At 36.5% G+C, this 15,429-nt stretch overlaps 1 protein-coding gene across 5 annotated transcripts in view; it reads left to right on the top strand.

Annotated features, from left to right (window-relative positions):
* Positions 1 to 15,429, top strand: part of SUPT3H (SPT3 homolog, SAGA and STAGA complex component) — a 538,181-nt gene that overhangs the window by 449,921 nt on the left and 72,831 nt on the right. For all 5 annotated transcript variants that reach the window (XM_077764860.1, XM_077764863.1, XM_077764859.1 and 2 more), the window contains one exon: positions 9,301 to 9,411. In XM_077764860.1, the coding sequence (XP_077620986.1) occupies positions 9,301 to 9,411 (111 nt within the window). The remainder of the gene's footprint in view (positions 1 to 9,300; positions 9,412 to 15,429) is intronic.

A 15,429-nucleotide genomic window follows, 5' to 3' on the forward strand; every position in this document is an offset into this window, starting at 1 on the left:
AGGCTCCAGGCTCTGAGCTGGCAGTCAGCACAGAGCCCGACGCGGGGCTCGAACCCACGAACCGCGAGATCATGACCTAAGCGAAAGTCGGACGCTTAACCGACTAAGCCACCCAGGCGCCCCGGTATTGAGGTATTCTAAGTAAACCTGTTGTGAGCTTCATCGTTCAAGTCTTTATGGGCAAATGCCTTTATTTCTCTTTGGTAAACAGCTAGGAATGAAAGTACTAGGCCATAGAGTATGTATGTGTTTGGTTTTCAAGGAAACTCCCAAGAATGAGGGGCGCCTAAGTGGTTCAGTCAGTTAAGCATCCAACCCTTGATTTCGGTTCAGGTGCTGATCTCACAGTTTGTGGGTTTGAGCCCCGCATTGGGCTCTGCACTGACAGCCAGAGCCTGCTTGGGATTCTCTCTCTCTCCCTCTTTCTCTCTCTGTCCCTCCTCCGCTTGCTTGCTCTCTCTAAATAAATAAACAAACAAACATTAAAAAAAAGAAACTCTAAGACTTTTTTCCCAAAAATGTTTGTATCATTTTATACTTCTCCCTGCAATATATGCCTCACATGTTCACCAGCTTTTGATGTTATCATTGTTTTTATTTTTAACCATTCTAATGGAGATTGAACAGTGACTCATTTTACTTCGAGTTGGTGCTTCCCTGATGACAAATGATGTTAAGCATTTTTTTCAAGTGCTGACTAGCCATACATGTATCTTCCTAAGGGAAAAGTCTCTTCAAATCTTTCCCACAGTATTTTGAGGGAAGGTTGTCTTTTATTACCAATTTGTATGGGTTCTTTATATATTCTATGTAATATTCCTATGTCAAATCTTTTTTTACATATTTTCTCTCAGTTCATGCCTTACCTATTCCTTGTCTCAGTGGTGTATTTTGATGAGCAGACATTTTGAACTTCTGATGAAGTCTCATTCATCCAGTTTTCTTACACATTTATTACTTTTTATATGTTAAGAAACCTTTGACTTCTTTCAAAACATGGTGATAAGTGTTTTCCTCTGGAAGCTGTATCACTTTCACTTCTATTTCATCATCATCAGATTAACTTTTGTGTGTTATATGACTGGAAGTCAAGTTCACTTTTTTACATTTGGGTATTTGATTATTGCTGAACCATGTGTTGAGGACTTTTTTCTCCCATTAGATCACTTTGGTGGCTTCATTGAAAATCAAATGACCAAGGACACCTGAGTGGCCCAGTTGAATGTTCCACTCTTGATTTTGGCTCAGAACATGATCCCAGGTTATGGGATTGAGCCCCATGTCAAGCTCTGTGCTGAGTGTGGAGCCTGCTTAAGATCCTCTCTCCCTCTGTCCTTCTACTCTGCTCATGCTCTTTCCCACTCTCTCCCTCTCTCTCTCTCTCTCAAAAACAAATAAATAGACAAATAAATAATCAAATGACCATATATCTAGTCTTTATTTCTGGAATTTCTGTTTTGTTTCATTGGCTGACTTGTCTGTTATTTTGTTAGTACCATCTGCTTTGATTACTGTAGCTTTATAGTAGGTCTTATAGGAGGTAGTATAACTATCTTTCAGCCATAATTTTATGACATGCTGAGTCCTTTGCATTTCAATAAAAATTTAGAATCACCTCTGAGCCTCTATTTGAAGGAAGGAAGGAAGGAAGGAAGGAAGGAAAAGGAAGGAAGGAGGGAAGGGAAAGGAAAGGAAGGAAGGAGGGAGGAGAGGGAAGGGAAGGGGAGGGGAGGAAGAAAAAGACAAAAAAGCCTACTGTAGGTTTGAAAGGGATCAGATTGAATACTTAACATCACCTTGGGGCTATGAATGTCTTAACAGTACCAACTCATATAATCCATGATGATGGCATATCTCTGTGTCTTTATGAAATCTTTCTTTTATCACTGGTAATATTATTCATTCTGTATTCTGTTTTACCTGATTATGATAGCCATTTCAGCCTTCATGTGCTGTTTGCATTGATATGTTTTTCTGTCAGTTTTCTTTCAAAATATCTGTGCCTTTAATACTTTTTCTTTTTTTTTTTTTTTTTACAAATAGTTTATTGTCAAATTAGTTTCCACATAACACCCAGNGTCCCAATCGTTTATTTTTGCTCTTGATTCCCTTGCCTTTGGGGATGTGTCAAGTAAGAAGTTGCTGTGGTGGAGGTCAAGGAGGTTGTTTCCTGCTTTCTCCTCTAGGGTTGTACCTTTAATATTTAAAGCACATCTCTTATAGACAACAAATAGTTGGGTCTTGCTTCTTTTTCCTTTTTAAAGTGTATATTTTCATTGTAGTCTTTAAATCCCTGATATTCAGTGTATTTATTGACATGGTCAGATATAGGTCAACTCTTTTGGTATTTGTTTCTGCTTATTCTATTTTTGTTTTTCAGTTTTTCTTTCTTATTTTGGGGTGTGTGCTCTTTAAGAAATTCATGTTATCTATTGGTTTCCTAGTGATATATCTGCATTATTTTTTCAGTGGTTATTCTAAGAGTACTTATATATATCCTTAAATATTTGGTGTACTTTGAGTTATTGCACTACTTACCTAAAATATGGGATTCATATATGCAAGACTCATGTACTTTATGCTGTACTTGTGATACATCTTACATCTTCATATGTTATAAACCCTAATACTGTTTTTACCTTAAATAATCAAATGTCTTTTAATGAAACTAAGAGAAAAAATAGACTTTCATATTTACCATTTACATTTACCATTTATAATTTTTTTATGCTCAAATTTCCTTCTGGTATTATTTTCCTGTTTTGCTCTACTAAACGTTATATTAGCATTTGTTACAGTGCAGGTTAGCTGGTTATGGTTTCCCTTAGTTTTCATATTTCTGAAAATATCTTTACTGTTCTTTAATTTTTAGAAGTTATTTTCACTGGATATAGATTTCTGGGTTGGCAGTTTTCTTTCAGTACTTTAATGATATCATTCCATTCTTCTCTAGCATCCGTTATTTCAACCATATGTCAGTAGTTTGTATTATTGTTTCTGTGTTGGTCATGTGTTCTCTTTTTCTGGATGCTTCCAGGATTATGTCTTTATTTTTGGTTTCCAGCAGTTTGATCATGATATCCACAGACATGGTTTTCTTTGTATTTATCCTGCTTAGGATTCATTGAGCTTCTTGACTATTGGTTTATGTCTTTAACCATTTGGGGGGAATTTTTAGCAGTTACTTCTTCGGATATTTTTTTCTGCTTCAATTCACTGTCTCTTCTCTACTTCTGAGACTCCAGGTACATATTTTGTTAGTTACTTTAGTATTGTTCTACAGGTACGTGTTCAACTGTTCTCTCACTCTTTCCTCTGTTCTTCAGGTTGGATAAATTCTTTGATATTTCCTTATGTTCCAGACTCTTCTGTCAGCTCCAGTCTATTATACCCATCCAGTAATTTTTTTCTTGTGACATTCTATTTAATTGTTTTGTAATTTCACTTGATTTCTTTTTAGTTTTTGTTTATCTAGTTTTTCATTTGTCACTTGTCACTTATTACAAGTTTATTTTCTTTATCTTCTTGAGCATAGTTATCATAGCTGCTTTAAAATCCTTCTTTGATTAGTTAATATCTGGATTATTTTTGTCTCCATTGAGTATAAATCATGCTTTCTGTGATACATATGTAAGACCAAAATAATGCCTCCTCTCTCAGTCTGTTAATCTCAGGCAATTTCTTATATTGTTATATGTCTAGTAATTTTCAATTATATCCTGGACATTATAGGTAATATATTGGACAAATTTTGTGTTCTCTTAGAGTCCTGTGAAGAGTTGTTGGTGTTGATAGTGGTGATGATGTGAGCTTGTGTGTTAGGCAGGCAGTTTACTATTCCACACTCAGCTGTAGACTTGAAACTCAAACTCCTCTTCAGTGGTAGCAGGTGGAATCTCTCCTCAGTTCATTTAGCTTTAACTGGGTTTCTTGGGTTTGGTACCACAGAGAAATAGATTTGGGAAAGTTACACTGAATTTGGAACTAACCTTCTTTCATTTGCCTTTTTTGCTATTTACTTACTCCTCACTTTATACCTACTGTGGGTGCCCTGAACTCTAACCTATATTTCTTAAAGTCTCTAAGGTCATGTGTGCCCTATACTGACTAGAGCCCACCCTTAGGCTAAAACAGGAAAAACAGGAAACTCAGGCCACTGCTATTCTCTTCTTCTAAATATAGGCACTCCCTTACTAGTTTCTGCCTAGTTTTGATCAGTCTCTATTGCTTCTTGATCTTGTTTTTCATAATTTATTTAAAGTTGATACTCTAAAACTCAGTTGCTACAATAAGAACCATTTGCCATTACAAGTAGTGGAACCATGCCAAGATATAATTTTATAATGATAGTAAGCACATTTAAGTTTTAGCCTCATATCTCGTTTCCTCCTCCATTTACAAAACATCAGAGCTCAGTGCTTATTTATTAAGGGAAAATTTGAACTATAAGGAACTTCTGTATTATAAAGTAGTTTTAAAGGATTTTAGCCATAGTGCTCCAGCTCAATCAATAAGTAAAATTAGGATAACAAAATGTTACCTGAAAGACCTCTTCAGTGGACTTCCTTTACTAAGTATGTAAGAAGTTGTAATTTATTTGATATAATTATGCACACGTACTTAAAAATTTCAAGAATTTCTGAAACTTACGGAGAATTATTTTTCTCTTAAAATTTTAAACAGTTCTCTCCTAATCTTGAAAGCTATCACCTTAGAGTTGTTTTATAGCAGAGGTTTCCTGAGTAAAATATTAGCTTAGACCATATCTTAATTCTCCTAAATTTAAAATCAGTGACATCAGAATAATGTGTCCCACTTTAAAGCAATTAATCATTTCTCTGTTTACGCATCCACATCTTTCTACATGCTGTGTTTTCATTTTTAGTCCTGAGAAACTTCAGCTATGGTGGTAAGGTGGTACACTCATTCTACATAAAATAATAAAAGCATATATATATATATATATATATATATATTCTAGTTTTAATTTCCTTAAAGAAAAGTTTTTTCTAGTTATATAGCACTACAGTTTTAACAATTAACATCTCAGTTAAACTTTGAAATGAGAAAGTTAAGTATTAAAACTAACTGTATTATACACTGTTGGCCAAAGAGTGGCCCACCTTCTTCTGAAAAGAATCCTCTATAAGCACAAAGCTCTGCGAAAGCTATGTGTACAACAGTGAATAAAAGGAAGACACATACCTTGCCAGTCAGATTATAAATCAACCTTTGTGGTCAGTGAGTAATGAAAGTACCTTTGTGGTCAGTGAGTAATGAAAGTATTATTAATACTAATACTAACCTTCTATATTTCTCTAATCTGAAATATGTGTTCCTCCTCTGTAAAAACGAATATTTCAAGTTTAACAAAAGATCTAGTCCATCATTCCGAATGTAGAAAGAATAAGTGGCCATTATCTGAGATCCCAGATAGTTCTTAAATTTGGATTTCCCTGCCAAGGGAAAAGCTGAGAAAGGATAGGACCATTTAACTTTCAACCATTTTTTTTTAAGTCAGGACAGGTACAGACATTTGTATGAGATCCAGCAGCAATAGAAGTTTCAATACAGCTTTCTTGGACCACAGTTGTGAGTTCAAACTGCGGAGAGATTTTATTCAGCAAAAACCAGCACAGACAAGCAGAGAGCGCTCAAATCCAGGAATATGTAGATTTCCATATGCTGCTTCAGCCTCCAATTCCCAGCATCAGCTTTCAGATGAAGAGACGGAAGTAAAGATGAAGCAGAAGAATTCAAGAATGGTATGAATGCAGCCAGGAGGAGGAGGACCTGACATATGAGGAAGGACTTTACCAAGAGCGTTATTCACGGAGATAAATGATTTATTTTGGTGGAGATTTCAGCACTCTTGAGACAACAGGACTCCTTATGTTGTCAAATACGTAGGCTTTATCCTTGAAAATTTAAAAATAAAGAATATCCTAACGTGTGGGCACAGTCAGAATGGGAAAGATGAATTGATAAATAAATCTAGCGGTCTTTAAATGTGATCACAGCAGATAGAAGATGCTTATTTTTATTGTTTTTTAATATTTATTTTTGAAAGAGAGAGCATGAACTGGGCAGGGGCAGAGAGAGGGAGACAGAGGATTCGAAGAAGCCTCATGCTGATAGCAGACAGCCCAATACAGGGCTCAAATTCACAAACCGTGAGATCATGACCTGAATCAAAGTCAGATGCTCAAGCGACGTACCCACCCAGGTGTCCCCAGATAGAATTTGTAAAGATTAGATGACAAATATATAAGTGTAATGCCTATTCTTCCAAAACAATTTTGAAGAATATTTCAAAAATGGTAGAGCCCCTGCTAAGTAAAAAATTCTCAACTTGGTATGCATTTTGAATTTGAATGGATTACAGATACCCTCATGAAGGCCTGGATGTTGACCGAAATGTGAAGAGATCTCCAAAATCGATCATTTTAGATTTAAAGGTTCCCTTCCAAAGAACTCAATGGGCAAGTCAAGAAAGTGTGAAAGTGTGTACATGGTAACTTCCTGCTGTTTGCAGTTGCTTAATTATAGTAGATAAATCAGAAGTGGGCAAAAAATCTGATGACATTTTTCACAAAAGTCAATATTTTTTTTTTATAGATGTTAGCTTCATCTTTTTAGCAAAGATCACACTTCAACCATAAGTTTCTAGCTTACGTCTCCTTCAGTGTTCTGAAATCCTATTTGACTGCCATGCCAGAGGTTCTGAGAGATTTTGACCAAATGCGCTATGGTTTTGACCAAAGCCAAATTTATTTGGGAAAGTAAAGAAAAGTAGAATCAGGGGCGCCTGGGTGGCTTAGTCGGTTAAGCGTCCGACTTTCGCTTAGGTCATGATCTCGCGGTTCGTGGGTTCGAGCCCCGCGTCAGGCTCTGTGCTGACAGCCAGCTCAGAGCCTGGAGCCTGTTTCAGTCTGTGACTCCCTCTCTCTCTGACCCTCCCCTGCTCACACTGTCTCTCTCTCTCTCTCTCTCTCTCTCTCCTAGAAATAAATAAAAACATTAAAAATTTTAAAAAAAAAAACAGAAAAGTAGAATCATATATTGGCCATGGAGGAAAGAAATGAAACATAAATCCAAGTTGTGGGAAGGAAGGAGAGTTGTAGAGGAACTTTCTACCCCACTTAATATGCAGGATATTGACCCTCTTGATTTCTCTCTTTTGTATTTTCACTGCAAAACTGAACTCTAAATTCTGTACAGCTAAATATTTACATTCATTTCCACAAATGGATAGAATGTCTCAACTGTTAATAAGTCTCTGTTAGTCGTATTCATCTTTTGGGGCCAAATGGACTCACAGAAGAGTGTTTACCCTTATCAGATACCTACCAATTGCCTTTATTCTAATATATTCCAACAGACATAACATATTTGAAATCAGAATCAAGAAAACACTCAAAAAAAAAAAAAAAAAAACCCTGTGTACTTTTACATCAGTGCCAAGTGAAGGGTTAAGATAACAAGTTGTAATCACACAGCTGTGGGCACAGCAGATATGTTATTTAGGGCATTGTTGGAATGAAGTTGAGAAAGATACTCTAGAGTAAACTCCCATTCGGCTTATTTTATATCTTGTTAAAATAATAAAAATAATCAACATCTGGTTTGTTTCATATTGTTCCACTTATTTCAGGTTCAGCTTGGGTAATTAGCAGATTTCTCATTTAGTGGGAATTTTTATATTCTTTTACTAGTCATTGGAAAAGCATGCACAAGGTGCACAAAGTACATTTGAAAAGTACAGAAGGATATACAGTGAAAAATGCCTCTTTAACTCCTGTGCTTTAGACACCCATTTATCCTCCAACCAGTAAGGACCGTTACTGATTTTTGGTATACCCTTGCCAGTATATTCTATGCTTAAATGAGTATATAATGCTCGGCCTTTTAAAAAAATAAGTGGTAACTTAGTGCCACCCAATTGGACACCTTGCGTTTTTTTCACACAATATGTCTTCGAGATAGTTCCGTAGGAGTGTGTATGGAACTGCCTCATTCTTTTTAGTGGTTGCTGTAGTTTCTGTTTCATTCAATGGATGTATCATAATTTATTTTAGTGTTCCCTCACTGATGAGCATTTAGTTCATCCATCCTAATAGTTCTGCAGTGAGTATATAGATACAGACGTATAAAATTCTGTACCTGTGTAATATATTTGTAGGATAAATCCTTAGAGGTGAAATTGGGTCAAAAATGGTTGTGCGTTTTCATTTGGTAAGATCTTGTCAAATTACTATCCATCGCAGTCCTATTAGTTATACTCCTAGAAGGAATTATGAAAGTGGTAATTTTAGTAATTATCAGAAAAACAAATAATCATTATGTGACTATGACTGATTTCTAGAATACAGTTATGGTAATACATAAACTACTGTTTCTCTCTTGATTCTTTAATGTTAATGACTGGCATCTGGTATCCACTGCAGGATAAAGCAGTTGTAATTATTATCCCAATTTTATAGAGGGGGAGACTGAAATGCAGAGATGTTACATCACTTGACAGGACTGATAACTGATAGGACCTGGACTCAGGTGTTTGGAAAACTAGAGTCTGCAAATGAACCACAAGACTGTCTTGCTGCTATTGGGCATTTTAATTTTTTTAAATCACGTTACATACATTTCTTGAGCTGGTATCCATATCCTCTTTGCAAATCATCTTTCTCTTTCTTGTGTCTTTCGTACTTTCAAACCTGCTTTTTACAGATGAAGCTGATCAAAATAGAAAGGTTTTGTTTTATTTTCTTTTTGCCCTGGGACCCCTAGAAAATTAGGAACCTAGTTAACATGATTGTTTATGACAGACCCCCCGTATTATAAATAAATATGTAGCAGTTTTATATTTTCCATTTTTAAAATTGATGACCCTCAAGTTATTTCAGAAACACATCCAACAAGTTCCCAAGAAACATTTATCGTAATAAATGTTTAAATGTTTTTTAAAAAAAGAACTTCCTGTGGTTCTTTCAGCCAGCCCCCATGACACTTTTCATCTACATGCAAGTGGCTGTATTCTCCTGTACTCTGACACGCAGGCCTAGGTGAAATATTGTGGGCATAAAAATTGCATTTGGTAGGTCTGCTAGGAAGGGGTCATGTAAAAGTCACCTTTGATTTGTTAATGGATTTTTTTTTAAATGTAGTATATGGCAGCGGGATGTGCATCCCAAGGGTGGGGGAGAATATCCATTTTATAAAAGTTTATTTTCATATTTTATACACTGTAGTTCTGTTGTGTGTTTTTGATTTGGTAACAATGTGTGTGTGTTTCTGTCACAGAGCACTGCGGCCTGTGGTGCTGAGGCTCACAGCGATGCCATCCAGCCCTGCCACATCAGAGAGGCCGTTCGACGCTACGGCCACAAGATTGGCCCCCTCTCCCCATTCACAGTACGTAATAACAGAGTTATAAAAAGTTATATTTATAATCTGAAAGAATTTTGATTTTCAAGTGGTCAAATGGAGAAGCAACGGAATTGTTGAAAGCAATTTGTGGTGACGGTAATTTTGTTGTATAAAAGTGGCATAATCCTCTTGGGAAATAAAAGTTAGTCATTTTTGTCTCTTTTTGGAAGGACAGGTTTTTTTCCTACAAAATATTATTTTCTTTCAATTACAAATTATGCTTTTTGTTGTTGTTGGGGCTTATATTTTCTATTTTTCAAAGCTTCAGTTTATAAAGCTTTTTTGTCAAATTACATGTATCCAAATATTGCTAGAAGCACTTTATATTTTAAAATTGGTTAGATTGGCAATGCCACTTCTATCAGATGCCCTGCTCCTAAACACACTTTGAGTTGGAAGAAGAAGAAATGATTTCTTTACTGGCTTTGAAGTAGGCTGAAATGCAGATAGTCTTTCACATCTTCAAATGGTTGTAAAGCTTATAATCAGGGTTTGTTGTTTTTTTTTTTAATGGAGAATTAAAGACTGTATTTCAACAGCCTAAAGAAAGTGTGTGTGTGTGTGTGTGTGTGTGTGTGTGTGTGTGTGTGTGTGTGTGTGTTAATTAAGTGCTCATCGTGTGGCCATTTAAAAAAAGTCTTTATTCATGTTACTAGAACTTTCTCCAAGTCTTTCTCTGTTTATGAGGGATGGCTGGGATTTTCAGAAAGTGAGGTTTGATTGAAGACTGAGGAACATTAGAATTTACTGTGTGTTTGGTTTCTTCATATTCACTTCTGCTTAAACACTAAAGCAGACTATACATGTTTAATATTATACATATATACATACATATATAAAGAAGTATAAGATACTATGTGTTTTCTCCTGAGGGTGGATTTTACCATTATCCACTGATAGAAATCATGATTTCGTCTATATTATATCATCTCCTGTTTTCCTGTGCTTTAGTCAAATGGAATGCTTTCTTTCCACTCTTAATTTTCATTAGTGAATTGTATGGATTCTCATTGGGACAGCAAGAATGTATCACAAGCTTTTTATATTTGTCTCCAGAAGTTTTGTGTGATTGTAACTATTATTTTCACTTTTGTTTAATACTTAAAATTTGTCTTCTGTGTTATAAGAATATTAATACTGCTGATGAAAGCAGTGTCTCATTCTGTGTGAATGTTTTTGAATCATTCAGTTGAGAGGACAGAATGAATCAAATATCTCTTTTTTTTTTCCCCTGCATGATAGGTAAGAGTATTTTTAGTCGTAAGCCAAAAGAAAGATGAAATTTTGAAAAATATGAGATGATTGGAGGAATTTAAAAACTGAGATCGAAAGAACCATCTTCTAACAAAGGATTAAAAATGTCAAGTTCATAGATAAGAGCCAAATAATGACTAAAAGGTTGAGGCAGTGGAGTGGAGAGAGAAGGATAAGGAGGCAGGGTGGATAATAATCTAGAAGTAATTAAAGAATAACAAGGGGAAACAGGAGTTTTGAGAAAGAACCTAAAATGTTAACTAAAATAATGGATAAAATTACATAAGGGAACATGTACCTTAATATAATGGGAAAGCCTCCCAATCATAAGAAGTGGTGGCTGCTTCATTCTTCCAAGTTTTTTTATATGTTAATACATTGGATGGACGTTATTTATATATGTGCGTGTGTGTGTGTGTATGTGAGAATACATATATATGTATATATAGATACATACATATAACTAAAGATAGATAGATAGATAGGAAGTTCTTCTGATGTTGGAGGATGTTGATGTATATATACATAAACACACACATAAACAATGTCTTATACATATATCATGTCTTACTGGTATTCTGTTATTCATGTAATGTTGCTTCACTAATCTGAGATTGTAGTATATGGTCAGAAAATGTACTTGAAACTAAGTTCAGATATGTTTTAAGCTACTATTTATTTAATACACATTATGCTAATATGGTTTTTAAAATTAAGAATGCAATTTTTAAATCCTAATTTAAATAGATCTGGAAAAATAGAACAAATAAACCATGACCTCAAAAGTTCCCTTAGCCACTACCAGAGTGACAGCAAATGGTAAAAATCACCAGAGAGGGGCACCTGCATTTTCATCACTTCTCAGAAAAGACACACCTTTAAAGATCTGCTTTATTACTGAGAGCTATAATAATTTGCCCAGGCTGCAGGACTGAATGTGCTTACTCTATTTTATAGCATGATTAATATGATCAGGGAGACACAGTTTCATGGTATATATTATAATACATAAATCTGCCACTTTTTTTATTGAAGTATCATTGACACACAATGGTGCGTTAGTTTCAGCCATACAACCCAGTGATTCAACAACCGCATACATCATGCTATGCTCACCCCAAGTGTAGCTGCCATCTGTCGCTATACAACGCATGATAATATCATTGACTATATTCCCTATGCTGTTCCTTTCATAAATCTGTCTTTGAAATTAAAAGAGAGAGTTAAAAATTCTCTTTAAAACGGGAGAGATTTGCAGACTGTGTATCTAACAATATGGCTCTCCTGCCCTGGCTCCCACATACCTTCAGCTGCTGAAAGAATGTGCTTCTGGTGTTGGGGGATGTTGATGTCCAGCTCCTTGAGGCCCAGTCCCCAAGATAATACTTTATGCTGCGCTAGGGACACTACCACCTAGGCTCAGAGCTGTGACTTATAAAAAGAGGAAGCATGCAGACTGCCTCTATAGTAACCATGGCTTGAGACCTAAATTTTCATACAGAAAAGTTGAGCTCAGTTACCTCTAGCATGCCACTTACTTTGTAAACTAAAATGCTCATGAACCGCTAGCTTATACTAACGAAACTTAGAGATTTTGTCCTTGCACCATGTCATTCGGAATCTAAGTGCTTGTTTGGCATATATATAGATGTGATGGCTCATTTAGAATATCCATCCCTTGATTCCTTTGTAGCCAATTCCCAATAACTGGAAATTGATTTAGAGAATGAAAATAACAGTAGGTTACACAGACATTTAATTCCAGTAAACCAGGTCAGTAAACCAGCAACAGTCTGTTGTAGCGAGTCCTCATTCTGTTTTCCACAATATTATGACTTTTGACATAATTTTGCACACAATCACAACATGCTCAATTTCAGACCTACAATGTGTTGCATAAAGAATTGTGAGTTCTTCACCCTGGGAAGGAGTTGAAATGATAGATGAGCTTGAAACCATGTTAGGGGGAGGTGAGGAAGAGGGAAATGATGCTTTGCACAGAGTAGTTGCTGGCACAGACAAGAAGGGGGATGGAGAATCGCAACATCAGCCCACCTACCACTACACACATGCGGTGGAGACACTTGGAAGCCACCATGTCCACCCCAACAGTTATGGCCATACTGTGTTTAGTTTATTGGTTTTAGCTGGTGATTTCTTTCTTCCCTGTGTTCTCATTTATTGGTAATCCTATGCAGAAGATCAGAGAAAGTATCATACCCAGAAGATTGATGTAATTAGACTAAGTGATGGAACCAAGGGCTGAAATTTGAGGCTTCTAACTCCCAGCCCCACAATCTGCCTCCTAAAACACACTTTTGCAATTGTCCCCATGCATATATAGCTGACTTTCTGGATACACATACTAAAGAACATTTTTTTAAGTGAATTTTACTTTTTGCCTATTGATTATTCTTCCTGTAATTGTATATTTTTCCCATAATTCTAAAATTCACTTCAGAACTTGTGACTTGGGGGCACCTGGGTGGCTCAGTCAGTTGGGTGTCCAACTCTGGGTTTCGGCTCAGGTCACAATCTCATGGTTGGTGAGTTCCAGCCCCGAGTCAGGCTCTGCGTGGACAGCACAGGAACCTGCTTAGGATTCTGTCTCTCTCTGCCCCTTCCCCACTCTCCCTCCCTTGCTCTCTCTCAAAATAAATAAATAAACTTAAAACAAAAAAAAAGGCACCTGGGTAGCTTAGTCAGTTAAGCATCCAACTTCAGCTCAGGTCACCATCTCACAGTTCGTGGGTTCAAGCCCCAACTCGGGCTCTGTGCTGACAGCTCGGAGCCTGGATCCTGCTTCAGATTCTGTGTCGTCCTCTCTCTCTCTGCCCTTCCCCACTCATGCTCTGCCTCTCTCAAAAATAAACAAACATTAAAAAAGATTTTTTAAGCTTCATCAAGTTCCGTTTATGTAAGTTTATATGTTTATATAAGTTATTGAAAACAACTTTCAGAGACTGTTGAGTATATCAAAGTTGGTGATAATTTTTTATATTATTTCCTCATTTCTTACATTTTTTTCATTTTACTGACTCCTTCATTCCTTTAATAATTTATTTCATTGACTGAGAGTAGTGCCTGTATGTTAGACAGTTAAGAAAACACAGAATAGTAAAGGGTAAAATAAAACTTACTTTAAGAAAGGTATCAGAGCCCCCCCCATAAAAAAAAAAAAGGTGTAGCAAAAGCTTTAAAGGAATTGTCCTATCAGAAAAGTAATTGGTATTTAATTGTTTGAAGAGTATTTTCTTCTCTCATCCTAAAAATTCAAATGCTTTTGGTAATGGTTTTTTAGAAAATATTCCTAGAATTTATTTGTGCAAGTTTTTTTTTTAAGTTTATTTATTTTGTGAGAGAGAGCATGCAGGCAGGGGAAGAGCAGAGAGGGAGAGAGAGAGAATCCCAGGCAGGCTCTGTGCTGTCAATCCAGAACCCAACGCAGGGCTCTTAACCCACGAACCGTGAGAATAGGACCTGAGCCAAAATCAAGAGTTGGACACTTAAATCACTGAGCCCCCCAGGCACCCGTATCTGTGCAAGCTTAGAAGTAAAAAGCACTTAAAATTTTTGTGAATGAAATGTTTTTCAGGGAAAACAATCCAAAGAGTAACCCAATTGTAGTGGTTGTTCATCATATAGAAAACATCAGACACATGTTTCAACAGACCCACACTGTTTCAGAGTAGTGGGTGATGCCATGCTTGCCCGCTCTGAAGCTCAACCCCACCTCTCAGTGGGAAGTACTGTAGATGGCTGATATAAAGCCAGGTGTATAATTCTGAACGCCAGAAAAAAGGAAACCATGTTCACTGGGCGAGATGACATAATCCCGGTGTGTAATGCCTATATCTATTTTAGCTTCTCCTGAGTGATATTCACTGTAGGAAAATATGTTAACCTCCCTGAACTTGCTTGTTATCAGGTGATTTTCCATTGAACTAGAATACTGAGACAATATAGTTGCTTCTTTAAGCATGGTCATTAACCTAAATAGTCCCTTACATGCAGCCTCTGCAGCGAGTTGTGCTTCAGTATCCATTCTGCCATCTTAAATTCTCAGGCAGAATCACAGTAGAGTATTTTAAAGCTGGCTAAGACTTAAAAAAACTCAGCCTCAGGGAAACTTGGCAACATACCCAAAGGTACCTTGTAAGTGAGGGACAGGGCTGACCCTGGAATCCAGCCTCTTGTCTCACAAGTATTCTGTTCTTCCCCAGTGATCCTTTACTTTGATGTAGGTATATCTGTTGGTGGGGGGGGGAAGGGGAGGCCCTCATATCATTTGTCCTTAAGGAATGTTCAGAATAGACACATAGGTGTAAAAAATGTGAAATTTCCTTTAAAAATTTCTCACATGAAGGGGCGCCTGGGTGGCTCAGTCGGTTGAGATCCGACTTCAGCTCAGTTCATGATCTCACGGTTTGTGGGTTCAAGCCAGATCAGAGCCTGGAGCCTGTTTCAGATTCCGTGTCTCCCTCTCTCTCTGACCCTCCCCTGCTCACACTGTCTCTCTCTTTCTCTCTCTCTCTCTCTCTCTCTCAGAAATAAAAAGCATTTTAAAAAATTTTTAATAAAATAAAAAAAGAATTTCTCACATGAAGCTTTGAAAAACAAAAGTGGCATCGTAGATTGCTTTGACTATTTTGATCTAGACTTTCACATTCATGAATAATTCTTACATATGAGTGCACTAGATTTGTCTGCATTTTATTTGTTCGGCCTGGAAAATTAAATGTCACAAAA

Source organism: Crocuta crocuta, unplaced genomic scaffold (assembly GCF_008692635.1).
Source record: "Crocuta crocuta isolate KB4526 unplaced genomic scaffold, BGI_CrCroc_1.0 scaffold44, whole genome shotgun sequence".
Classification (NCBI taxonomy): domain Eukaryota; kingdom Metazoa; phylum Chordata; class Mammalia; order Carnivora; family Hyaenidae; genus Crocuta; species Crocuta crocuta.